Source organism: Balaenoptera ricei, chromosome 7 (assembly GCF_028023285.1).
Source record: "Balaenoptera ricei isolate mBalRic1 chromosome 7, mBalRic1.hap2, whole genome shotgun sequence".
Classification (NCBI taxonomy): Eukaryota; Metazoa; Chordata; class Mammalia; order Artiodactyla; family Balaenopteridae; genus Balaenoptera; species Balaenoptera ricei.
Genome location: NC_082645.1, coordinates 108,026,982 through 108,054,297, shown reverse-complemented (window position 1 = coordinate 108,054,297; position 27,316 = coordinate 108,026,982). Strand labels below are relative to the sequence as shown.

The following is a 27,316-nucleotide window of genomic DNA, read 5'->3' as shown; positions in this document are numbered from 1 at the left end:
TAAAAAGATAGAGTGAACAAACATGCTTTAGGGTCCCAGAAAATGGGGATGTCAGTGCTGAAAGATGCTTGAGGAAAAAATTTTATAAAGCTTGCTAAAATTTGAATTAACAACAGGTATCTGGTTTGGTAAATGTTGTTGTTGGTGGGGGTGTGTGTGTGTGCACAATTAAGATTCTGTCTTCAGATGAATGGTTAAAGATATGGTATGTGTATATATATATACAATGGAATAATACTCAGCCATAAAGAATGAAATAATGCCATTGGCAGCAACATGGATTGACCTAGAGATTATCATACTAAGTGAAGTAAATTAGAAAGAGAAAGACAAATATCATATGATATCCCTTATATGTGGAATCTAAAATATGACACAAATGAACTTATCTGTGAAGCAGAAACAGACTCACAGACATAGAGAACAGACTTGTGGTTGCCAAGGGGAAGGGAGAGGGGGTAGGGGAGGGATGCATTGGGAGTTTGGGATTAACAAATGCCAACTATTATATGTATGTATAATCGATCACTTTGCTGTACACCGGAAACTAACATAACATTGTAAGTTAACTATTCTTCAATAAAATATTAAAATTAAAAAAAGAGTCTGTCTTCAAAATATAAATGTATATCATGGATAAGTACAATTCCATTTTATGTTTTATTTGCTTTGAAATTTTGCGATCTATTTTAAAACCAATTGCAGGAACTACTGCAAGGTCTACTATTTTAAGTCTCCCCCAATAACATTTGAATTTATTTTAACTCATTTTTCCTGATATTTTTGTGCAGGATAAAGGAGGGAGATGATGCATTTAAGTTACTTTATTTAAATATATGTATTTCTTCTTATTAAAGCTCAACGTTTCAGATAATTTGGATAATTTGGAAAATACAGAAAGATAAAAATAAAAAGAATAATTTCAGATAATTTGGAAAATACAGAAAGATAAAAATAAAAAGAAATATCACAGTTATCTCATTATCCAGAGATCACCATTGATCACACTTACATTTTCTTCCAGTTCTTTCTATGAATATTCCTTTACTCAAATTAGAAACATACTATACATGAAATATTATACCCTGGCTTTTAAATTTTAACATTAACATAAGCAGTTTTACATCAGTAGATATTTTCGAAAAAAGCTTTTCAAATGATAATGCCATGATTTACTTCACTTTGCTCCTATTGTGTGGTGCACTACAATTTATATTATCCAACTCGAAATTTAGGCTATTTTTTTTCCACTTTCATAGATTTGCAATGTGGTGAATATCTCTGTCCACAAATGTTTGTCAGAGTTTCTAATATTGGCTTAGAATAGGTTTTTAGAAGGAAGATTACCGAGTCAAATTCACATTTTTAAAGCTATTGATAATATACGGCCCAGTTTTTTTCCCAAAAAAATGTATTCCCCTTGTTACTCCTTTATTACAGAGCCACTGTGGCATTTTACTTTATTCTAAACTCAAACTGATAGGACCCAGGCCCCTGTTGCATCCTTTCCAAGAGATGTATTACTCAGGTACCAGAAGGCCTCACACTGGGGTGGTCTTGTATAAGAAATGATCTCAATGCATGGATACCCCAGCCAGTATTATCCTGAGTCTCCTGCACATTTACTTCCTCATTATTCTAGGGGAGAAATGTTAGTATTCGGGTCTGGTTTCCTGAGCTTTAAGTTGGAGAGAAAAGTGGAGGAAGTGGGTTAGTTTAAATTCCCAGAGCATTCCTTTGCATCAGTGAGAAGTTACAATGTTTGAATAGATACCTGTATTTCAGCGGGTCCCATGGTGCCTGAAGAATTTTGGGCATGATTAAAAGAGTTGAAAGGAAGCAGTGTCAAAAGACCTAGAAAATCTAGTGTGCCAAGAATGAAAACAGGATTTCAAGGCCTTTGAATTCCACCAAACCATTCACAGCTGTGCCTCCTGTCAGATTTGGGCCATTGGGTAAACATCTTTGGAAGAGAGCATTTGACCTTTAAGAGGAAACTTTTTTGAACCTGAAGGAAAATGAACAATGGCAGTGACAATAGGCTGACCCTGATGAGTTTCTTGGAAATTAGTTATTTTTATTCTTAATGAGGTAAAACATGACTGCTCTTAGTAAAATGAGTATTGTTGGCTCTTCCATCTGTGTCTCAAGTACTAAGTTTCAAAATTGTGTTGACTGAACACAGTGAGGATTTTTTCACAGTTTTGATTGTGGTGATTACCAACAAGTAAACAATGTCTTTGTGTGTCTGTGTGTGTGTGTGTGTACACAGAGAGAGCGCTGATGTAGAATTATGTATTCTGTAGACCAGGGAATCCAATATATCCAGCTAGGTTGGAGGTTTCTGCTCAGACTTCTTAAGAGCCTACATGGTGACTGATGAGGAGTCCCAGTAACCCCAGAACAACAAAGCTTGGCATAAATATTCCTGTCTTCAAAGCAGCAGTTCTAGTGAAGTTAAATTCCTTTAACTCCGTATTTCCTGTTGTTCCAGAGCTTACGTGGCTACCGGAGGTACGAATCACTGCGCATGTGTCATGCTTTCCTTTGAAGGAATGCTAGGGTGTTAACTAATTACTAGGCAAATGGACAATTATTTCTGAGAGGTTTTTTTCAGCATGTTTGTTGACACAATGACTAGGCTATTTATAGTAATCTTTTCAAGCAGTTTCTGAGTCTTTCTCTGCAAGAGCAAATAGATAAAAAGAATAGAGATGGTACAGCAGGGTGTTGTGATGCTAGCTCTTTTGGTAAGAATGTGGTGCTAATGAGGGCATGATCCCCTGAAGATCAGAAAAACAATTCCCTTGGTGCCAACAGAGAAGTCTCAGTCACCAGCTATCTCAGCTTGGGGCTATTCATCATGAGAGGAGCTGGGTCAATGGGAGAGGATGGTCCAGGGCAAGAATGGTTAAGAATCCGCCTGCCAATGCAGTGGACACGGGTTCAATCCCTGGTCCAGGAAGATCCCACATGCCTCGGAGCAACTAAGCCCGTGCGCCACAACTACTGAACCTGCGCTCTAGAGCCTGAATGCTGCAACTACTGAAGCCCGTGTGCCTAGAGCTCATGCTCCGCAACAAGAGAAGCCACCGCAATGAGAAGCCCGCGCACTGCAACGAAGAGTAGCCCCAGCTCGCCGCAACTAGAGAAAGCCCACGCACAGAAACGAAGCCCCAACACAGCCATAAATAAATAAATAAATAAATAAATAAATAAAAACTGGAGCTAGCAAATATGCTGGGACTGAATAGTACCAACTGTTAATGCAGCGTACACAGTGTCTGAGCTAAAAAAAAATGCATTATTGGGCATCGACCTTGTGCCAGGCACATGAAGGCTCATTTTCTCACTAATCCCCACAGCGACCAAAGAGAGAGCCGGCCTGTTTGGGGAATCAACAAAGAAACAATTTTGCGCAAAACAGAGCAAGGATTCCAACCCAGGTCTTCCCCAGCCTCAGACCAGTTCTCTTCCCCGTGTTGCAACTCAACTTTTTAAGTTGTGTATTTGAGCAATACTATTGTTTATATACTTAGATTGCGTGTAATTCAAGAGCTGTTCTCATTTTTCTCATGTGTTATGCTACAGAATAGATACCACAGACACATTTAGAAACCTTTTCAGAATGATTCATATTGGGAGAAAAATCCAGCCACAAGATATTTGTATCAGGTAGCCATAGAAACTGCAACTTCGATTTGTTTCTTACAAAAGTGCTTTTATGAAGTTGAATAGACCCAAATTCCTGCTTCGTGGTTTAAAAACCGATTGGTTATGAATGTGTATGGCTATTTCCCCATCTCTTCTATTTTTGCTGTCTGGTTGGCACAGCCGTGGCCTTTGGCAGCAGCTGGGATATAAATATAAATTGGGAATTGAGGCCCATTGGGAGTGGAAGAACAGCTGACAGAGCACAGCGAAGCCCCAAGCTCTGCAGGGCCGACCGACTAGCCCAGGCATGTTGGTTTCGGTCTGATTGACTTGTCGGCTTTGTGCTGATCGAGCTTTCATGGTTTAAAGGTTGGCATGGGAAGCGATGTTTCTTGCCCTGAGAATATCCATCCCTATTTGAAGTCTATGTGGTAATTAAGGCCAGAGTTTTTGATGGAGCCTCACCTGCGGCAGAATTTGAGGCGTGGTGTTATATGCCCCTTTCTAGCTTATTTTTAAAGGTGCACATTATACGTTAGGAAAATGTGTAAAAGCTGTTTATGGTTCAAAGTCAGTTGGCGTCATCCTTACTAATTTACAGATGTGTCACTTCATGAATGTAAGTCCTTGTGTTGGAAAGGTACTTGTCTAAAATGCAGGTGAGAGTTTATAACATTTATGTTCCCTTTTGCAAAGACTGGCAGGGTTTTGTTGTTTTACTTCGCTTTGTTTCTTTTGGGTTGTTTCTTAAGCTTCTAATGAGAAAGACTGCTATTACTTATTAATTATAGTTTACCTATAACCCAAATTGTTGACAAATAGCTAGCATTGTTCCATTTGGGGAATAGAAATCATGTGCATGTATCAAGTGGAAAATTTGTCACATATATTCAGCTAACAGCTAACAGCTTTCTGCAGCAAACATTTATGAAGTGCTCACAGGTGTCAGGCTTTGTGACAGTGACACAATGGAAGGTTGTATAGATGTGATCTCAGCCCTCCAAGAGCACACAGCTATTTTCCCCAGTTCAGTGAACCCCAAATTTTCTGGAAAATTATTACTATTGTAACAGAAAACAAAGACACCAAATAATTAAAGGTTGTTTTGGCTTTACATATTCAGATATCATATGACTAAAACTTCTATGCTCTTGTGTTTTTCCATCTGTTTCTCAGTTTTCTCATCTGTAAAATGGGCATAATCGTAGAACCTACCTCATAAGGTTGTTGTGAGGATTAAACTAGTTAATAGGTCCAATGTTTAGAACAGTGCCTGGCACACAGTAAGTGTTCAATAAGTATTAGAGTTATTATTATTTGTCCAGTGACCGTCCGGACTTTCTTCTTTCCTGGGTTGCTAGGAACGTTTTGAATCATATGACATTTTTCTGGAACTCATATATCAAAACTTCCCAGCCACACCCAGCTAAACCTGCTCTTCCTGCAGAATTTTCTATCTTAGCACATGGCACCAACAGCTACATGAGCCAGTCCTTCATGCCACCATGCTCCTGCCTACCACAGGGTCTTTGCATGTGCTGGTCCTTGTCTTAGAATGTCCTTCCCACTTCTCCCAGGTAATGTCTGCTCCTTTTCAAGATTGCAGCTTCCTTCTGCTGAGATGGCCTGCTTGAGCTCCCTGAACAGAGCAAATATTCTACATCACTTATTTGAGGTACCATTTTACATCTCACTGAGTGATTATTCAATCAATGTCTGTTTCTCCCACCAGAATATAAGCTCCATGAGATCCAGGGCAGTATTAATTTTTGTTAATCATTGGTATCCCCAGCATCTAGCCCTGAATTACATGATAGGTGCTTGGTAAACATTTGTTGAAAGAATGGATTAGAAGGCTGTAGTTCATGTATTATTTATTATTTAATTCTAAAAATAATACATGGTATTTGTAATAAATATGAGTAGTATAGAAATGCATGAAGAAATGAAGTAGGGAAAGAAATGCTCCTTTACCTTATAATCCCATCTCCCAGAAGTGTCCTCTATTGACACTCTTATACAAACTTGGTTTATATCCTTCTAGACGTTTTTCCTGTGTTTACCTATCATACACACATACACATATGCATATATATAGTTCTTATAGGAGAATAGAATCTTATGCTACATATGCTTTTGTTTTGTTTTATACGATACTGGAGCTATCTTTCTAGGTCGGTACATAATAGAGCTCCCCCATTAAAATGATTATGAAATACTTCAGAAAGGTCTAGAACAATACAATGAGCACAACTGTACCCACTACCCAGACTGATAAATAAAGATTATCAATACATTGAACAGATCCCCCACCTCGCTATCTTGAATTTGGTGTTTCTCATTCCCATGCATTTCTTTATTCTTCGCCTAACTAGGTTTATATCTATAACCATTGGAGAGTCTTTGCATATTTCCAAATTTTACATTAATGGTATAATTCTATATGTGTTTTCTGCAACTTACTTTTTTCACTCAAATTTATGTTTGTGAGATTCATTCAAACTAAAGTGGGTAGTTCAGGTTCATTCACTTCCCTTGATATAGCATATTCTACTGCAAGAATGTGATATAAATAGTTATCTATTCTTCTATTAGTGTGCATTTAGTTGGTTCCCTCTGCCCCACTACTTTTTTTAGTATTTCAATCAATGCAGCTATAAGATATTCTTGAATTTGCCTGCTTTTGTGCATATGTGAGAGAATTTCTCCAGAGGTTATACCTGGGAGGGGAAATGTTGAAGTGTAGGGTATGTAGATCTTCAGCCTTACTAGATGGCGCCAATCTACTTCTCCCAAGTTCTTTCATTATTTTTTAAAGCTGCATAGTATTCCATGAAAATAATGTACACTAATTTATTTATCCATTCCTTTTGCTAGATATCCATTTGCAATACCCAATAATACCCATCTGCTGGATATTATTTGGGGAGTTAAAATAATATTAAATATAAAATATTTCATGTTGAGATGATTCTACTAGCAGAGCACTTGAGAGCTTGGAAGGCCCTCTGGGGTATTTTAAGTTCATTTGATCCACTCCGTGGAGAGAGTCAGGTCAATTATTACCATTGCTATGTTTTATCTTCAATGGATGATGAAACCAAACCTGAGGTATTAGGAATCTCAGGTCCTCGCTGGGTGGGCAGCAGAGCCAGGTGGAGTGGCTCACATCCCTGTTTCACAGCTTGTTCCATTCTACTTCTCTGCCTTCTTACACAGTGCAAAGAAAAAAATGTTGCCCACTATTCCAGTTCTACAAGGATCAAGCCATTAGCCACTTCAGTCATTGCACCCTGAGGGGAATTCAGGATGGAGAAAAACAGGATGCATTCTGTGCTTTGGATATACTGGCCCCTAGATAGTTAAGATACCTATCTAAGGAAAAATTTCAATGACCCTAGATTCTTGCATCTTCCCATACATAGAAAAGCACTAAAAACAGTAACTGGAGATGTCTGTTCTTTGTGACTAGCAGTAATCATTTTAGGTTTGACTACATGTTTTTCCCAGCAAAAAGGTTCATCTACATCCTGGCTCCTGCCTTCCCTCTTCAGTGTAGTTCCTCAAAGCTACCTGAGAGTCTGTCTCCTGGGCAATAGTCCTCAGTAAGGTCCCGAATAAAACTTTACTCACAACTTTTACATTGTGCGATTTTAGTTCAGTCGACAACAGCTACTGAGTGGTTCAGCTGAAAACTATAGTTGGTCAGAGCATTGGAAACAATGTCAGAAAGGAAGACCACCATAAAGATGGAGGAGGAAACACGCCTTCTTTGTTGCACCTGTGAAAACTGCAGAGTATCAGCTCACAGGCTGTGCTGCTGGGCTGCATTGTCCTGGGAAAAGGGAAACAGATGGCAATTTAATAGGAAGCTGATAGCATTGTTTGGGGTTGGGCAGGGGCTCTCCTCTGGGGAACTGGGAGAGAAGCTTTCAGCTAAGAGCCACAACAGCCTGGAGAAGGAGCTTCTGTGGCCACTTCCTTCCACCTCTGCCCTAGGAGGAGCCCAGAGTGGGCAGGAGTCATAGGTCTCCATTGTCTGCCTGCTGCTGTTGCTGCCAGAACTCCCTTGAGAAGCCAGAAGTTATGACCCCAGGGTAGAGGCGTGTGTATGTGCATGTGTGTGTGTGTGTTGGAAGAAGGGCTGGCCAGATGGTGAAAGCTGAGTATATAAATGGCATCAGAGCGGGAATGCTGAGGATGGGGAAACACGTTAACCAGATGTGCCTAGGGCACGGGACACAAACAATGTGTATAATGCCCACCCCTCATTTCTCCCTTTTTCCTTTTTATATGCTGGCACATGTCCTGAACTTGAATGGCTCTGACCTGAATAGAGGCAGCTGCTGTGCACAGCTTCTCTTAGGAGGGGTGGGGAAGTATGATTTAAAAACCAGAAACCCAGGCTCTGCCACTAACCAGCTATGTGATGCTGGGAAAGTCCCTTTGCTTCCCTGCCATTCTTATCCTTTAGGAAATGCCAAGATTCCTTCTTCGCTGCAGATCTACCTTGTGCCTACTCTGCAGGTCTGGGGTTGTAGGCTGCTCTCAGGGGTTTAAAAGTAAGCAAGACATGATCCCTTCCCAGCACCTTTTCTCCAGCTCCTGCCCAAGTTCTGAATGTCTAGCTCCTGGTTAGCAACCGAGTATCAGACAAAGAATCAGAATTAAGGTTGTTCTGGGAACGAGGAAAACAGGATTGAATGGCTCTGAGGTCTGCTTGGTGCTTCTTTTGAGTTTCCTCCACTGAGAATGTCGAGTGAGTCACAAATGCTATTCTTTGACACTGAGTATCGTGATCTGCCCAGCCAAGGCCACCTCCTGAAATCCTCGCAACCCAAGACACAAACACCCACGCTGGATTCGGATGACACGCCCACTCTTCAATTCTCTCTGGATGCCACTTACATGCCGCATGTCCCTTAATCTGGGTACTCCAGAGTCCCATCCTCTTCTCGCCTTTCCTATCCTTGTTGTGTATTCTCCAGCTGGATCATCACGTGAATTCCCACGGCTACCCAAAGACCAATGGTTCCCCGCCCATATTCTCTGCTCTGTGGCTCTCCTCTAAGTTCCGTTTTATTTATTTATTTTATTTATTTATTTTTGGCTGTGTTGGGTCTTCGTTGCTGCATGCAGGCTTTCTCTAGTTGTGGTGAGCGGGGGCTACTCTTCATTGCAGTGCGCGGGCTTCTCATTGCAGTGGCTTCTCTCGTTGCAGAGCACAGGCTCTAGGCACGTGGGCTTCAGTAGTTGCGGCACGTGGGCTCAGTAGTTGTGACTCCTGGGCTCTAGAGCACAGGCTCAGTAGTTGTGGCGCACGGGCTTAGTTGCTCCGCGGCATGTGGGATCTTCCCGGACCAGGGCTCGAACCCGTGTCCCCTGCATTGGCAGGCAGATTCTCAACCACTGCGCCACCAGGGAAGCCCTAAGTTCCATTTTAAATGGCTACCTGCCATCTCGACTTGGATGACCTGCGGGCGTTGGCACTCACCGTGTCCAAACCGCACTCCTCGACCGCATTCCCAGCTGCCTCCTTTCTCCAGCGTTTCCTGTTTGATGGCTGACAGCCTCACCTGCAAGCGCCATGCTGGGAGGCTCCTTGGACCCATCACTGGGTCCTTTTTCAAGCCAACTCTTTTGTGGTTCTGTTCCTGGTAGAAGAAAATCCAAAGCCTTTACGGTGACCTGAGAAGCCTAGCCGCCTTTGCAGCTTTTTCCCCCCTTCTTTGTTCCCACCCGGCAGCGACCTTGAGTTCAGCCTGTGGGTCACAGGGCCCTCACTCTTGTCCTGATGAGGACAAGGGAACAAGGGGAGTACTTTGTCCCCATCCGCTTCCTTTCCCTGGAATCCCTCCTTCTTCCCCACAGCCAGTCTCCTTACCGGCCTGACTCCTGTCTCCTGACCTTCCAGAACTTCAAGTAGCATCTCCTTTCCTTGGCTTTCCTTGGCCCTCTCATCTAGGTTGGTGGCTCCTCCTCGGGGTTTCCATGGCATCCTGCAGTGACCTTGATCCCTGATGACGTAACTGAACGTGCTCTTCCAGAGCGAGACTTGGTGATGATCTCTCCTCTGCTCCGGGCACAGTGGCTGGTTCTCAGCATGTGGGATAAATAAACACATTTTATAAAGAGGGAAAGAAACTCCTTCTCAAAGTTTTCTTGGGGTGTGGGTAGGATCTCAGGGTTTGAATGTATCCCCGTATATTTCTGAGATTTGCCGCAGGGAAAAATCCTGAAGGATGTCCACAGGTTCCAACAAATCCTCCTAACTAGCTGAGTTCTTAGATTTCCCGGTGCCTCCTGTCACCAGCTTCTCCACTTTGCTGTGAGGAGTTGACCAGGTGGGGGCTGTCCAGGAGCTGGTGAGTGACAGATACCTGGGCATCTTTTGCCAAGTTTCAGGGGAAAAAAAAGGTAGAGAATCGAGTGTCAGCTGTCCAGGTACCGGGCGGCAAAGCTGATGACTTCCCCTAATATATGCATCTGTGCTTTCAACAGAGGCAATGTGCAGAAATGAAAGCGCCGGGGAACCCAGCTGAGGATCTGGCCGTTGCCGTGGGCGGAGGGGTCTGTGAGGAACGGAGGCCGACCCTGGAGGTGAGGTCGGGGCGTCAATATTTCAGGTTCTTGGAGAAATAACTGCAGAGGCAGTCAGTCGGAAAGGAGTGTGGTGGTGCCCCCCTGTCCCATCCCCCGGTTTCTTGGCACTTAGGCAGCCATCGGATTAACGACATCTTTTCAATCCTCACAGAATTGACAACCTCACAAGGAAAAAGAATGTTTTCTCACTGGACGGAAGATTACAACAACATCAAAAGGAGCAAAACCTTTTCTGTATAAGGGCATAAACACTTGCCTTCTACACAATGTTGCGAGTTAATATCTTTGTCTCGGGGGTATAATTTTTCTCCTCCAATCTTTAGAGCTATTTCCAGAATTGCAAAGACTGTTTGCAAAAACTGTGTCTCAAGTCTCAAATGCCGGAGTCAGCTCCGCGAGTGGATGGACAGGGGAGAGGCGAGGGGAGTCATACTGGGGGATGAGAAAGTTATTGCCTTTCAAATGCCAGTGTGTAACCTAAATCAGATTTTTAAAAAAGCTTCAGAACTATAATGCCTTTAAAAAAAAAAAAACCTCGAATGATGCTGGGAAAGTTGAAGCAAAATGAATTTAATTACTGAATCACTGGTGGTAATTAAAAAACAACTTATCTGTAATAAACTCTATTTATAGATTTTTCCAATGCAAAGTATAGGACTTATGAAACGCAAATGATTGGAAGTGTAGGTTAGATTTAGAAAGGAAATCTGAATAGAAATGATTCCCTTCCACAGATAACAATATTTGATGTTAAATTTGGTTCTTTTACTGCTCAAGCAATCAACATATATAAAATAAAGTTAGAGTAAACTATATTTTTCATCACAAAAGTGCCTTTTAATTTGTAAAACAGCAAGTCACACCATGTTCCACTACAAGCATTAATAAATTGCTTATGTTATGAATTATGTTTAGAAAAATGTGCTTGTCCACATTTTTAGAAGCACAGCTTTCAGAGTAGCAAATGATTTTTAAATGGATATTTAGAACACATTAGGGTGAGTGCTACGTTTAGAGCTTGGATATTCTTACTGAAGATTATTCAGTTTAAGATTCAACAGCACACACAATCTCTGGGAAATGTGTGTCCTCAACAAGAACCTGCTTGGACGTCCTTTCCTTATACTTAGGAAGAAAAATCCGGTCTGGGACATCCCGGTCCCAGAGAGGCACCTCCTCTGTGGTTCACAGGGAGACCACTCAGTTCCTGGGTTCAAATCTTCCCTCGGTCACTTTTTCACTGCGAGATCTTGGGCAAGTTACTTAGCTTTTCTGTGCCTCAGTTTCTTCCTCAGTAATTTGGGGATAATAGTCTCTTCATAGATTTGCTGGAGGATTAAACCAGTTTATGTAAAGCTCTGGGACAGTTTATGATGGACACGTAGTAAATCTTCAATAGACATGAACAATGATTATTATGGACGTTGGAAAGCTCTCACTCTTTCTAAAGAATTGGCATGAATCAATGTCTTTTGAGTACACTCAGACTTTGCAGCAGAGCGAATCATTTTCAGTGAACAGTCAAAATTATTTAGATAAAGTAACTTCTCTTCAATGCCCTGGCATCGATTGTTCAAAAATAAAATAAAAAGACAAAGGGGAAAAATTCCTGGCAAAGAGACAAGTTTTGAGAATTGTTTTAAAGCAGTCATTGTATTCAGGTGGCTTACTATAAACAGGGAGGGAGGAGGTAAGGAGGAAATCACAGCCCATTGTGGGTCCATAAAATGGATGTCTTTTCAACTAAACAGATTGCTATCAGCCTCACAGAGCCGACTCGTGTTCCTTTTTGCCTGGTCATTTCCTTTACTGAGTGTCCGTAAGAACCACCCACTCGGGTGTTTCTCAGGATTATAGGTTTTTAGGTCAAACAGAAACCCTGGGAGCGCCCAATGCAGCCCCACACACGCGGTTACATTATGCACCGGCTGGGTGACATCGACCCTGCCGCTGTGGTGTGTCCTGAAAGCTGTTGTGCCTGATTTGCGGAGATTCTCTCACAGTGTGGCCAGCGGCGACCCGCAGCACAGGGTAAGGGCGTGGCTCTGAAGTCCTGAAGGCTTCCTGGTGGGCTGAAGGCTGCACGTGGGAACCCCCCCCATTCATTTCAGAAGCTGGACCAGTGGGCCCTGCTCGCTTGCATCCTTTGTCATCCTCGGCATCCACGATGGACGAGACGCGGGAGCCTCTGGCCATGACTGTCCACCTCCTGGCCAACTCCGGGCATGGCTCGCTTCTGCAGCAAACCCTGGACCAGCTCCTGGACTGCATTTGCCCAGAGGTCCGTGTCTTTCTGGTGTCTGAGCGGGTCAGTCCAGTGAAATACTATGACAAATGCCACTCCAAGCGGTCCCGCTTCCCGGGGATGTCTGTTCTGCTCTTCCTGCATGAAAGCCTCGGAGAGGAGCGGCTGTTTCGCGTTCTTGACTCCCTACAGCATTGGCCGTGGCAGTGCTACCCCACCCAGAATGCGCAGGGAAGACCGTGCCCCTATATTCTCGCCAATCAGGAATTCTATAGTCTGGACAACCAGATGCCCGTCTGGGGCGTGAGGCAGGTGCACTGTGGCACCGAGGTCCTGAGAGTGACGCTCTACTGCAGCTTTGATAACTACGAGGATGCCATCGGGCTCTATGAGATGATCCTGCAGAGGGAAGCCACCTTGCAGAAGAGCAACTTCTGTTTCTTCGCGGTCTACTCCACCGAGACCTTTGCCCTGCAGCTCTCCCTGAAGCAGCTGCCCCCTGGAGTGTCGGTGGACCCCAAAGAGGCTTCAGTGTTGCAGTTCAAGGTTCAAGAGATTGGCCAGTTAGTGCCTCTTCTACCCCATCCGTGTGTCCCCATCAGCCATACCCGGTGGCAAACACAGGACTATGATGGCAACAAGATTCTCCTTCAGGTATTTCTGTTTGGTCTCTGTGATCTTTAGATGCACATGTAACTGTGGGATTTGACATCCAAGAGATGATTTAATGTCGTGGTTCTCAACCTTGGTTGCACACCAAAATCTCTGGGGAGTTTTCAAACATTCCCATGCCATGGCTGCACCCCAGGTCAGTTAGATTAGAATCTTTGGGGGCACAATGGTTTGGGTAATCTTTTTAAAAGCTCCTTGGATGATTCTAATATGTAGCTTGTAACGTGGTTGAGAGGCACTGATTTAATAAAATCCCTTCATCTGACAGATAAGGAAGTTCAGATTCTGTGAGCTGGTAACTTGCACAAGTAGTTTGCAGTAGAATCAGGCAGCACCCTACTTCTCAGATTTTCCTTTATTCATGCTCCTCAACTATACACAAATACTTTGCCCACTCTTTGGGTCCAGAAATATCATTAGTTCTTTCCACCTGGACCTAAGGAAGCTGAAGCTGTAATTATGGTTGGGGATGTTAAGTATGCCGTCCTATTGACTTAATTTTTAAGCATCTTGCATCACTGTCAAATTTTACCCCAAATAAAGTTATATAGTTAGAAGCCTTCAAAATAAAATCTTAAAATTAAAGCCTTCTTCTGTAGGCATCCTATTGAAAGCAAGCACAATCGTGATAGCTACCATGTGCCATTTCTTATGAAGGATTATGTGGCAGTTGAACCTTGCTGCTTAGTAGCTGTGTGATTTTTGAGCCTTGGGTTCTTCAATGAGGGTAATATTAGCATCTTCCTAGAGTACAGGTTGTTATCTATGCTAAATGACCTGACATTTATAAAGTGCTTAAGATGGTGCCTAGAATGCAATTTTAGTTGTTATTGTTCATATTATGCCCTAGAGTATGTATTTCACATTGATTGTTTTATTCAGTCCTTCTTACAACATAGGAAGTTTTGCAGAAGGGAAAATTGAGGGGTAGAGGGAATAGTTACTTGCCCAAGACACAAGAGGAAGTGACCACTGCAGTTGACCACTGCAGTCCAGGGCTGGGTGCATGTGTGAGTGTGTGTGTGTAAGTGTGTGCAGGCAGGGAGGTGTACATGATATTCACAGCAAAATTTCTGTCCGTGAGAAAGGGTCAGAAACCCTTTTAAGGCCTATCGGATAAAGTAAAAACAGGCTAGAAGATGAATTATCTTTCCTTTTGATTAATTTTGTTGTCATCAGCTTTGAGTCATTAATAAAATATGAGTCATATTGATAGTGTATGTAATGATCTCTAAATTATTTACCTTCTCATTCACATAAGGTGGACAGGCATTGTTTCTGTTAGCTGCCTGTCACATAACCCACTAATTTCCAAGGCATCTAAAGTTTTTCCTTCAGCCTTAGTTAATCTCCAGAATCTAAACCTCACTGTCAAGCAAAAATTTAATATATGTGTGCAGCAGGGAACACATTTCTGTTTCAGAGGCTAACTGACATTTTTACTTCTGAACCACGGCTTATACAGCTTAGTTCCTTTGGAAAGTTAAGTCAAATTTGGGGAGTGAAGAATAGTTTTTTGGATCAAGACGTCGATGAGTTTAGGCTTTTGCCAACAAAATGGGCGATTATCTTCTGGAAACTTCTGTTTCTGGTGTCATATAAAAGTCCCTGAAGAAAGCATATACAAAGGCTTGGCTATAATACACACTATAAAAGATAATACCTTGTAGCTACTTCACTCCTATAATGGGGTGAATTTTTCAGGATAGAAAACCCAGCCCAGACTTGCTTGGGGGCAGAGAGGATAGGGGACGGTAAATGAATTGGTTTTTGTAAGTAAGTAGCCTGAGTCCTGAGGCAGGCTTAGGAGCCGACTCTCAGCTCCGCCACTTCCTCAGACAGGCCCTTGTGGTCACCAGCTGGCTGCCAGCAGCTCTGAGGACTATCCTTTTGAGTTCCTCACCCTACAGTGGTCCAACAGAACTTCTGGACTTCACGTCAATCGGACCAACTTGGATCCGATTCTCTTCTCTAGACCAATCGTTGCATTCAGGGGAACGGGGTGAGGTGGATTAGCTTAGTTCTGAGGCAGAGGCTCTGCTACCCTGCATCCCGAGATTTTTTTGTGGACTCAGACTCCCTTGGGACTCATGGAGGCGGGGGACAAGGGTCCCCAAGGAAGATCCGTGAGGGGACAAATGCTGGGGGGCAAAAATGACTAATGTCCACCAGAGAAAGAAACCAATATCTATTTAAGGGAGAGCTATAATCACAAGTTAACTTCCCCATGTGTAACCCTTCCAGGATGGACATGTGTGTGAGGTGGGGGGGAAAGGAGGGGGTTGCTAGACCCGATGAGGGTGATGGGCAAAGCTTCCCGGAGAGGTGATGTCTGGGCCTGGCTGAGCTGGATGGCCCGGAAGGAAGTAGCTAGATGGGGAAGGGAGGAAAGTGTTCCAAACAGAGGAGATGGCGGGTGACAATGTGTGGAATAGCATTTGCTTAGCAGGCATGTTCAGAAAAGCGCCTGTGATTCCATGTGTCTGGAGAGAAGGGAGGGGGTCGCGGGGAGGAGGATGGGCAGGTGGGCAGAGGCCACATCATCAGGCACGTGCTCAGCCACTGGAGGTAAGCACCATGAGGACAGGGACCTTTTTCGGTCCACTCTTTTTTTTTTTTAATTTTTGAATTTTATTTTATTTACTTTTTATACAGCAGGTTCTTATTAGTCATCCATTTTATACACATCAGTGTATACATGTCAATCCCAATTGCCCAATTCATCACACCACCCCCCCCACCCCACCCCCCCGTGGCTTTCCCCCCTTGGTGTCCATACGTTTGTTCTCTACATCTGTGTCTCAACTTCTGCCCTGAAAACTGGTTCATCTGTACCATTTTTCCAGGTTCCACATACATGCGTTAATATACGATATTTGTTTTTCTCTTTCTGACTTACTTCACTCTGTATGACAGTTTCTAGATCCATCCACGTCTCAACAAATGACCCAGTTTCATTCCTTTTTATGACTGAGTAGTATTCCATCGTATATATGTACCACATTTTATCCATTCATCTGTCGATGGGCATTTAGGTTGCTTCCATGACCTGGCTATTGTAAATAGTGCTACAGTGAACATTGGGGTGCATGTGTCTTTTTTTTTTTTTTTTTTCATGTGTCTTTTTGAATTATGGTTTTCTCAGGGTATATGCCCAGTAGTGGGATTGCTGGACCATATGGTAATTCTGTTTTTAGTTTTTTAAGGAACCTCCATACTGTTCTCCATAGTGGCTGTATCAATTTACATTCCCACCAACAGTGCAAGAGTGTTCCCTTTTCTCCACACCCTCTCCAGCATTTGTTGTTTGTAGATTTTCTGATGATGCCCATTCTAATCGGTGTGAGGTGATACCTCATTGTAGTTTTGATTTGCATTTCTCTAATAATTAGTGATGTTGAGCAGCTTTTCATGTGCTTCTTGGCCATCTGTATATCTTCTTTGGAGAAATGTCTATTTAGGTCTTCTGCCCATTTTTGGATTGGGGTGTTTGTTTCTTTAATATTGAGCTGCATGAGCTGTTTATATATTTGGTCCACTCTTATACTCCCAGTACCTAGAACAGCATCTGGCACATGGTAGGCAAATCCATTCTTGTGTGAATGAGCAAAAGCTTTGCCAAGTAGCTTCTGTCTTATTCTGACTGTAATCAGCAGTCACTGACAGAGCCACTGAATGGTACTGACATGTACAATTTGCATTATGAGGATCAAAAAGGAGAGTATACATGGAGGTGCTTTGTAAAGTAGAAACTGTAGCGCAATTATTGTCTGTGTAAGAAGGCTGCTAGCTGTCTCTCCATGTCTTTTCCCACATAACCTCCTGTCAGCGCACACTGTCTGATGCTTCTTAGAGCCTAGGATGTGTATTTTTGATGAGATTGATATTAGGGTACCTAGTAGATGCTCAGTAAATGAATGAATGTCTGAATACATAAGCAGGTATGTCAAATGTTTATTCAACCACCAAGTGTTTATTAAATGCATACCTTGGGCTACCCTATTCTCCACTTGGCAGTTTTCGTTCTGCTGTCTCAGTCCTTAGTGGATGCGTCTGCGGTTTGGTGTCTGACATAAGTTTGGGGAAATTCTCAGTCATTATTGTTTCAAACATTTCTTCTATTCCATTCTCTTTCTCTTCTTCTGGTACTCTCATTATTTGTCTACCACTCCTTTTTTAGTTGTCCCTTCGTCTTTAGATAGTCTGTTCTGTTTGGTTTTTTTTTCACGCTTTTTTTTTTTCTCTCTGCTTTTCTTTTTCAAGGATTCTATTGATATGTCCTCTAGCTCAGAGATTCTTTCCTCAGCTGTGTTTAGTCTGCAAATAAGCCCATCAAAGGCATTCTTTATTTCTGTTACAGTGTTGTTGTTTTTTTTATCTTTTTGGTTCTTCTTTTAGGATTTCCATCTCTCTTTTCACATTGTCATCTGTTCTTGCATGCCATTTACTTTATCCATTAGAGTCCTTAGCATATTAATCAGAGTTATTTTAAATTACTGGTCTGATAATTCCAACATCCCTGCCATGTCTGCTTCTGATACTTGCTGTGTCTCTTCAAATTGTGCTTTTTACCTTTTGTAATGCCTTGTAATTTTTTCCTAATAGCCAGGCATGATGTAGCAGGTATAGGAACTGCTGTAAATAAGCCTTTACTAATGTGGTAGTAAGGAGTTGGGGGAGGGGAAGCATTCTATAATTAGGTCTCTGTCTTAGTGAGTCTATGCCTTGAACTGTGAATTTCACAAGTGTTTAATTTTTTTTTTTCCCTCCTTGCTTAGGTGGGCGAGAATGGCTAGAGTGGGCTGGAGTTGAGTACTTCCCTTCTCTCACATGGAAGGCTACAGAAAGCTGGAGTTGGGTATTTCTCTTCACCCAGGTCAGTTAGGCTCTGATAATACACAGCATGTTAGGCTCTGGTTAACTAGTTTCCCCTGAGAGAAGGCCTTTTAAGAACAGAGCGCTCTGGAGTATTTAAAAATGGTCCCTTTTCACCTAGAGATGATCATACTAAGTGAAGTAAGTCAGAGAAAGACAGATATCATAGGACATCACTTATATGTGGAAACTAAAAAGATAATACATATGAACTTACTTACAAAACAGAAACAGAATTACAGACATAGAAGAACTTACGGTTACCAAAGGGGAAGAGCAGGGGAGAGGGATAAATTAGGGGCTTAGGATTAGCAGATACAAACTACTATATATAAAATAGATAAACAACAAGGACGTATTGTATAGCACAGGGAGCTATATTCAATATCTTGTTGTAAACTATAATGGAAAAGAATCTGAAAAAGATCTGAATCACTTTGCTGTACACTAGAAACTAACACAACATTGTAAGTCAACTATACTTCAATTAAAAAAAAAGGTTCCTTTTCTCCTTCTCTTTCCGGAAGCACAAGGGGATTTTTCTCTGATGTTTATTGTGAGAGTCTAGTCACGCTCCTGGAGGTAAATCTCACAAAACTGGGGGGGCTCCCCTGGGACTGGGTCCCCTGGAGTTTTTAACTCTCAGAATTGTCCACACTAAGCCTCCAGCTATTTGCCAATTACAGTTCAGGTTTTCCTTGCCCCGTCCCGGTTCCTGCAGTGGTTTCCACTTTTGATCCTCTTTTCCGGAAAGCCATGACTCCCCGTATTCATTCGTATGTCTCTCCAGTCTTGGGGGCTGCTGTTTGCCCTGTGTCCTCACCTCTCATACAGATGCTAGAAGACTTGTTGCTCTCTCTAAGGCCACCAGTGCCTGAGGTCAGGGTCAGCAGTATTGACAAATGCTGACCACTCCTTGCTTGAAAGTTTCTCCTCTGTGAGCTTCCATAACTCGGATCTTCTAATTAAAGGATTTATCCTATCTCTCTATCTCTGTGAGCTTCCATAACTTGGATCTTCTAATTAAAGGATTTATCCTATCTCTCTATCTCTGTGAGCTTCCATAACTCGGATCTTCTAATTAAAGGATTTATCCTATCTCTCTATCACTTGGACATTTTTTTCAAAGTTTCAACTCTTTTTGCCCCTAAATCAGGTTTTCTCAACCTCGGCACTATTGACATTTTGGACTAGATAATTCTTTGCCGTGGGGGAGATGTCTTACACATTATAGGATATTTAGTGCATCCTCCGTGCTACCATTAGATACTAGAACCGACTCTGCTTCCCTTCAGTTGTGACAACAGGAAATGTCTCCAGACATTATCAAATGCCCTCTGGGGGGTGAAATTTCTCCCAGTTGAGAACCACTGTCCTAAGTTTAAGGTTTCCCTAAGATTAAGAAATAAAGCCCATCCTGGGCATTTAGTTGTCATCTTTGTTCAACTTACTCCTGTATTTTCATCTCCTCTATCTCTTGAGCTTTTGGCTTTTTCAACTCCCTGTAAGACCATTTAAACATAACGTCTCCTCATCTCAAATTCAGTCCAAACAAAACCAAAGTCATCCTCTGCAGCCCTGCCCCCAATTTCTCCAGCTCTGGTCACCCTCCCATTTGCACAGGTTTTGAAACATGTCTTTTTTAAAGCCTCTCTTTTCGGAAGACCCACATTCAGACAGCCCCCCCCTAAATTGTTCTAGTTTTCCTTTGGAGCCATTTCTTTTTTTCTCTTTCCTTACTTAAACCCACTTAACTTCAAATGTGCATTGTTATTACAACATTCTGACTCTTCACCCTGGCTCCAGGCATCTGCTTTATCCTGCACAGGACTGTTGAATACATTTTTAAATGATGGCTGGATTTATGTTCCTTGTCAGCTCAATAGCAAAAGTTAGCAAATAAAATTAAAACTCACTTGTCCGAATTTCAAGTCTCTTCATAATCAGGCCCCCCCGCATGTTTCCTTTGCTGCCTCCTTCTCTGGTTATTCCAACCTTCTTTCCAGACCTCTAGGCTCACTCCCGCACCCATGTATTTTTTTGTCGTAAAATATACATAACATAAAAATGTATCACTTTAACCATTTTGAGTGTAGAATTCAGTGCCTAATGGTACTTAATAGTACATTTACACTGTACTTCATCATCATCACTATCTATTTCCAGAACATTTTCATCACCCCAAACAGAAACCCTGTACCCATTAAACAATAACTCCACAACTGCCTGTCCCTGGTAACCTCTAATTTCTGTCCCTATAAATTTGCATATTCTAGGGACCTCATATAACTGGTATCATACAATGTTTGTCCTTCTGGGTCTGACTTACTTCACTCAGCATAATATTTTCAAGGTTCATCTATGTTGTAGCATGTGTTAGAATTTCCTTCTTTTACAGGCTGAATAATATTCCATTTTATGGATATCTGCCTTTATATACTGCCTGAGCTGTTCCTTGTCCAGAGATGTCTTTCTCTTCCTCTTCACTTGTCTATCCTTTAAGACTCTGTGCAAGCACCACCTCCTCTGTGAAACCTGCTGTAAGCGCATTCTTAACTAGAACATTTTACACCGAAACTTTGTAACACACAACTGATTATAGATTTCCTCATTCTTGTACCATATAATTTGGGACTTTATGACTTGCCATCTCTTTTCAGTATTTTATTGTAAATGTTTATGTCTGGTAGAGTACCAGACAGACAGCTGCTTCTGAACCATTTGTTGATTGATTAACTGCCTGTTGTCAGGAAATAAGTTTCTCTTCAGAATAGTAAATATTCCAGAAGCTAGTTTGGCAAAAGCAAACATATATTTCTCTTCATTTTATCAACAGACCTTTAGCTAAGATCATCTTGATGTTCTTTATTAGCCATTTAAAATAAAAGAAGATAGTCTCTCGTGAAGTAATTCATTTGCTTCTTCTATAGCATTTCTGGGTTCCTTTCTCATTTCTGAGTCTCTCAGAGGCACTCATTCAGACTCTATTCCTCCCACTTTGTTCCTCTCCTCATTTCCTCCCCATTCTTCATACTCCACACAGACACACACAGACACACACACACACAGACACACACACACACACACACACACACACTTCCAACCCTACACGCCCGCTCTCACTCAGTACTTTGCTTTATGCTGCCCTGAAGGAATCCTTGTAAGCATGGCTCAGAAGGTTGCTGCTGCTATAGGATGGTGGGTTAACATCATTGGTTTTGGTTAATAAATTAAAATAAGTACCTTTCAAAAGATCAGTTAATTGGAAGAGACTAGATTCAACTCTTAAGTAAGCAAGTTTGGCATTATTTTGGGGTTTCTTATTATCTATATAATTTGTTCCCATGCAATCTTTTTTTTTCAATGTAGGAGAAATCCTCTTTTGCTATCTCTTGGAATCACTTTTAGTAAAAGACAATATTATTTTCCCTTCATGATGTCAGTCTGCCCCTTAACAGCTTAATCATGTTTCAGTGATGTATATTCTCTTATTTCTCAAGTGTTTAGAGCCAAATGAATGACAAATGATCTTCCTGTTCATCAAGATAATTACTAATGTTCCCTGAAACTCAAAAACACCTACCTCTCAATTTGTAACATTTTACAAATATTTCTTAGAAAGATGGGCTCTAAATGATCAGAATTCCTACAAATGCATTTCAATTGCTTTTTTGGCAAGAGGAGCTTTATTCTCTCTCAAGAGATTTATCTCAACCACTTGGCATTATGTTTCTCCTGGAAATTCTTCACTCCAACTGCACACACCTGCATTTCTACATTAATAATCTTGTGCTTTCTTCTGCCATATCGTCTAAGGACTTCTCTTAAAAAAGGAAAAGTTGATATTCTATCTCTTAAAAAAGACTGCAGAAATGGCCATCCACAGGATGAATGTCCTTTGGCAGTTTCTTAGTAAGACTTTGTATCTACCTAATGGCTAATAATTAGGGGCCATACATTTCTATATGCAAATAATTTATAGTTTGTTAGGCATTAAGCTTTATTTATTTATCCAACAGACATCTAGTGATTACTTACCATGTGTTAGGCATTGTGCTAGGTACTGGAGATACAATGATGAAGAAGGTGTATACAATCCCGGCACTTCCAGCTGGCAAAGTCTAGAAGAAGATATAGAGAAGTGAGCAAACAGGTGCAAAATACTGTGGTAACTACAATGATATGGAAAGTACAGGCTGCCAGGACAGCTAGTAATAATATTTGTGATGATGATAATAGCCAACTTATGTTTAGCACTACTATTTCCAGGCCCTGTTATCATTTAATCTTCTCAACAACTCTTTGACATTGCTACTTACTATGATCTCCTTTTATAGATGAGGAAACCGAGGCACAGAAAAATTAGGTAACTTGTCTAAAGTCTCAAAACTAATTAGTGGCAGAGCCAATATTTAGGGGTACCTAACTCAGCTTCAGTGACATGGAGAAGGCTTCTAAGAGGAAATGATGTGTAAGCTTGGAGTTAACAACAGGTATGAAGGGTCAGAGGTGACACATCCCAGACAAAGGAAATAATATAAACAAACACTGGCATTAAGAAAGAGCAAATAATGTCCAAAGAATTGAACAGATTTCAACTTTGGCAAGTGGAAGAGGTGGCGAATTAAGCTGGAGTAAGAAGGGACAGACTGTGAAGGGTGTGGGAGCCCATACTAAAGGGCTTAGATTTTTTCTTAAGAAGAGTAGGAAGCCACTTGAAGTAGGAGGGTGACATGATCAAAACTGTTTTCAAAGCTCCTCTGGTAGTGGAGTGGAGAATGGATTAGAGGGAGGAAAGGGCATCCATGGGGTGTCCCTTCGGATGGCTGTTGCAGTAATTCAGACTAGAGTTGATGACAGCCTGCCTAGGGTTAATGGCAGTGGACATGGAGAGACAGGAAGATCTGAGAGATCTTTGGGAGAAAGAGTCCATGGGAATCGGTGACATGAGGGATAGAGAAGGGAAAATGATGCTCTTGCTTGGTTAATGTGGGGCAAACCATGCCAGGTTCTAAGACAGGGAAAAGAGTAAGCAGAACAGATTTAGGGTGAGGAGGGGGATGAGCTCAATTTGGGACATGTTGAGTTTTAGGACCTTGTGCCTGGAAGACAGTTGGATAGGTAGGTATGAAGCTTAAGAGACAGATCTGAACTATAATTAGACTTTCAGAAGCCTTCATCATTTAGATAATAATTGAAGGCAGGGGATTCAACGAGGTTGGCTGGGAGAGTGTGTAAAGTGAGAAAAGAAGATGGCCCGCTTAGCACTGAAGAACTACCTCCTGTCACAGATTGACAGGGGAAGAGGCTCCTTCAGTGGACCCTGAGAAGGGGTGGATGGAAAGGAAGGAGAAAATCCAGAAGAACGTGTTGACATAGAAGGTTAAGGAGAAGAAGTCTTCATATGTAAAGGAGAAAGGTCAGTCTTGCAAAATACTACCAGAGCTCAAGTAAAAATTAATGACAAGGAGGCTCCTCTAGATTGGACAGTCTAATATCAACCCTGAATGATTTCTGAATATGGAACTAGCCATGCCAGTTTTCCATTTCCAGAAGAAAAAGACTTCATTGGATCAAAAAAAAAAAAAAAAAGGTAGAATATAATGTCAAATGACCTTCCAGGAGGCAAAGGTGGCAACTCATCCCTTTGAAGGATTGTACTTGTCACTTTTATTCAGTTCAACTGACTTTATTGAAAGTCTGCTATGGGCACAGCATGGCAGAAGGCTGAATAGGACGTAGTCTGTTCTTGACACTTAGTTAATGGAAAACATCGGTTACACCTGTTCCTCTTCTCCTTGTCCCACAGGTCCAGTTGAATCCAGGACTTGGTGTTAGGAATGGTGAGCTTGCCTTTCTGAATGGCACCTCGGGAGCTGACACGCTCCCCCAGGGCTCCAGGCTGACCCCTGTCTCTGCGATTAGGACCCTAGAGCCGAGAAGCCGAAGGAGCCGGGGCAGGAGGTTCAAGGTGGGTTCCGTGGAGCGGCCTGAGCCTGGTGGGCGGACAGCGTCAGACAGCGCTAGTGGCACTTCGTGGAAAAGCCCTGGCCGCTCAGCCCAGCCCAGCAGCCCAGCTACGGACTCCCAGCTGCCTCTGCCTTCTCTCCACCTCGAACCCGGGGCCAGAATAAAGGTCCTCAGACGGGAAAACAGCTTTGAGAAGCAAGAGGCAGAGACGAATGTTGACACAGGATGCACCGTGGTCAGCTCTGGACCCAGGCAATCTTTTCTGAGCAGATTTCCAAGGGATCTTTGGACCCACCAGCCACCATCCTGCTTGTCAACCTCTTCCTTAGGGGCAGCTGCTTCCAAAAACAACAGAATCTTTAAGGAAAGCATTCATCCTCTGTCACTTGCTGGCCAAAGGGACCTTTGTACCAGGACGACAATCTCAAAATGCCCCCTTCCTCTGCCAGCCCAGGGTGAAGAAAAAGAAGCAGAAGAATTCTTTATATAGCATAAAACAACTGTGCTTTTCTAAAACACAAAATCAAATAGAATGTTCTAGAAATGGAGCACTGACCCAGAATCAGCCTGTTTCTTGTTCATCTGAGGGGCCCTAAATGCTAGCCATGCACAGATCTGTATCGCTTTTATTTCAAATGTTCAAAGTCTAGCAGTGCTGGTGAGTGGTTGTTTATTTGCCATCATGGTCATAAGGGAACACAGCCAACGCATAAGGAAAAAGCCCAATGCCTCACGTCCTTGGAGACACACTAACACAGCTGGGTGTGTTGAGTTCAGTACCTATCAGGATAATTGCATTGTATGCAAATAAGTTGGATGTGTTATGCAATGCTGATTAGAGTCTGTAATTTGGTTTTAATTTTTACTTGCGTTGCATTGCTTATCTCCCCGGGCAGCATGGGCTATTTATTCTTTAGTGTTTTTTAATTTTTATGTGACCTCATTTGGTAACTAGGCCCTGTTCACCACTCACCTCTAGTGATTTTTGCCTTTAAAGTTGTTTGCATCTGGAATGAGTTAACACGCAAAGTGTTTTGAACATTACAAACATTTCTCTTTTTTTCCTGTTTAATGAGCAGCAACCCTGGAAACCAAAAAAATCAAGTTAAAAATGAAAGCTAGGCTCTAGGGTTTTCCGGCTCCTCCATTGCTTGTTTGTTTCCGCACTACTCCAGTGGGGCCCGTGGTTCATATAATTAAGCAGAGAGGAGTGGAATGTGATTGGATGATTCGAGATCTCCACTGAGTGTGGCAGCAAGATTGCATTGGTTGGGTCACTGGAGCAGGACTTGGGTTTTTTTGGCCATGTTCAAATTCCTGAATTCCTTTGCAATACTCATTCATTTATTCATTCATTTATACATCCATTCGTGCAACACAGTGTATGAATACCTACCTTTGAATAAGACATTGGTATATGGTACACATACATTCTGTGGCCATCAAACCAAAAACTTATTTATGGTTTCACTGTATCACAAATCCATTCTATCAATTCTTAAGAACAGGTGGAAGTTCAAACTTATTTCTCTGGGAAACTTTTCCACAGCTGATTACCACACTTGCTGCACAGGCTGTGATAAGAATTCACAACCTGTGGATGGAGATTGGGCATATTATGAATTGCAATTATAATCATAATGGACAAATTCTTAGTTGCTCATATGATGTATTATTTGGTTGGGTCTATACACACATTTTTTAAAAATCTGAGGTCTGTGTGTTTCAGTTAATTTATAAGGTTATTTGACTCCAAGAACTTCATTTTCCAGAACAGATGTTATGTGACTATAAGTGCTGATTTAGCTGGATCTTTTGGAGACCCCTATACTGAGTATACCTAATTGGAGAGAAGGATGAGTTCAGGCTTAAGCATGAATCTTATGGCAGCGAGACTGGACTGAGTTTGTGTGCTCTGTCCCCCTAAAAGAATAGAAATGGAAGACAGCTGCAAATGGACAAAGACACGACTTCTTAACGGATTTTTGTCCTTATACTATCAGTATATTCTTATCCCCATTTTCTTTCTTTCCCTCAGATTAAAGTTAGATCTTAGAATGTGGAATGAAGAACTTACTTTTGGTATGGTTTTCTATAATAAGAGTTTAAAAAAAATGAAAGTCTTATTTAAGTTGAACTACTGAGCTGCTTTGAAAAGCACAGCAGGCGGTTCTGAAGTTTCTTTCCGACTTTTTTGAGGTTATCTAATTCCTTTAACATAATACATAGGTAGGAATATAAGTACATGGAAAGCATAAAGAATATTGAGGAATTTGAATGAGTAACTTACAAAATTGACTTGTAAAATAAGAGTGTACTCTTAAAATGTACTCTATTGTATCCTCCTACTCACTATAGGAATCCAATTTACAGCATGATGGGATGGAAATGCCAGTGGGCTATGTGAGAGAGGACCAGATTTTGGTCTCAGTTTAAAATTTACTATTTATATGTGACCTTAAACTCTTTGATCTTCTGTTGCCTTATCTTCTGTACCAAGGTTGTTAGGAAAATCAAGATTATGCATATGAAAGCATTTGGATATTGTTAAACACAGTAAATATGTAAGATATTATAATCACAAATGGTCCTTCAGGCTCACATTTTTAAAATGTCTTAACAACAAAGGATTTTTTTTGAAACAACTTTTAGTGAAAGCAATGCTACAATTAAAAAAAAGAAATCCAACTCTCTAAGATTTTTACCATGTGTGTCATTTATGTTTACACATCTAGGAGGAAAATTACAGATAGAAAGGATCAAATAAACCCTAAAGTTCAAAAGAGATTTTACATATAACAGGGACAAACATATTAACTAGTTCTAGTTTAATCCAAATTGTCAAATTATCCAGACTCTACTTACTTATACTGTATTTTAGAAAATTTATTTATTTTATTATTCTATTTTATTTATTTATTGTTTCTGGCTGCATTGGGTCTTCATTGCTGCACGCGGGCTTTTCTCTGGTTGCGGCGAGCGGGGGCTACTCTTCGTTGTGGTTCACGGGCTTCTCATTGTGGTGGCTTCTCTTGTTGTGGAGCATGGGCTCTAGGCACGCAGGCTTCAGTAGTTGTGGCACGTGGGCTCAGTAGTTGTGGCTCGTGGGCTCTAGAGCGCAGGCTCAGTAGTTGTGGTGCCCAGGCTTAGCCGCTCCGTGGCATGCGGGATCTTCCCAGACCAGGGATTGAACCCGTGTCCCCTGCACTGGCAGGCGGATTCTCAACCACTCTACCACCAGGAAGCCCTGTACTGCATTTTTTGAAATGTAAAATGTATCACAAGTGACTCCTGATG

General features: G+C 41.8%; 1 protein-coding gene across 1 annotated transcript; it reads left to right on the top strand.

Moving 5' to 3' along the window:
- The first annotated feature begins 12,091 nt into the window (after positions 1-12,091).
- FAM124B (family with sequence similarity 124 member B) lies at positions 12,092-26,641 on the top strand. Its single transcript, XM_059928818.1, has 2 exons — positions 12,092-13,156; positions 23,859-26,641. Exons 1-2 carry the CDS (start codon positions 12,425-12,427, stop codon positions 24,507-24,509), a joined length of 1,383 nt encoding a protein of 460 aa, XP_059784801.1. The 5' UTR covers positions 12,092-12,424; the 3' UTR covers positions 24,510-26,641.
- The last annotated feature ends 675 nt before the right edge of the window (positions 26,642-27,316 follow it).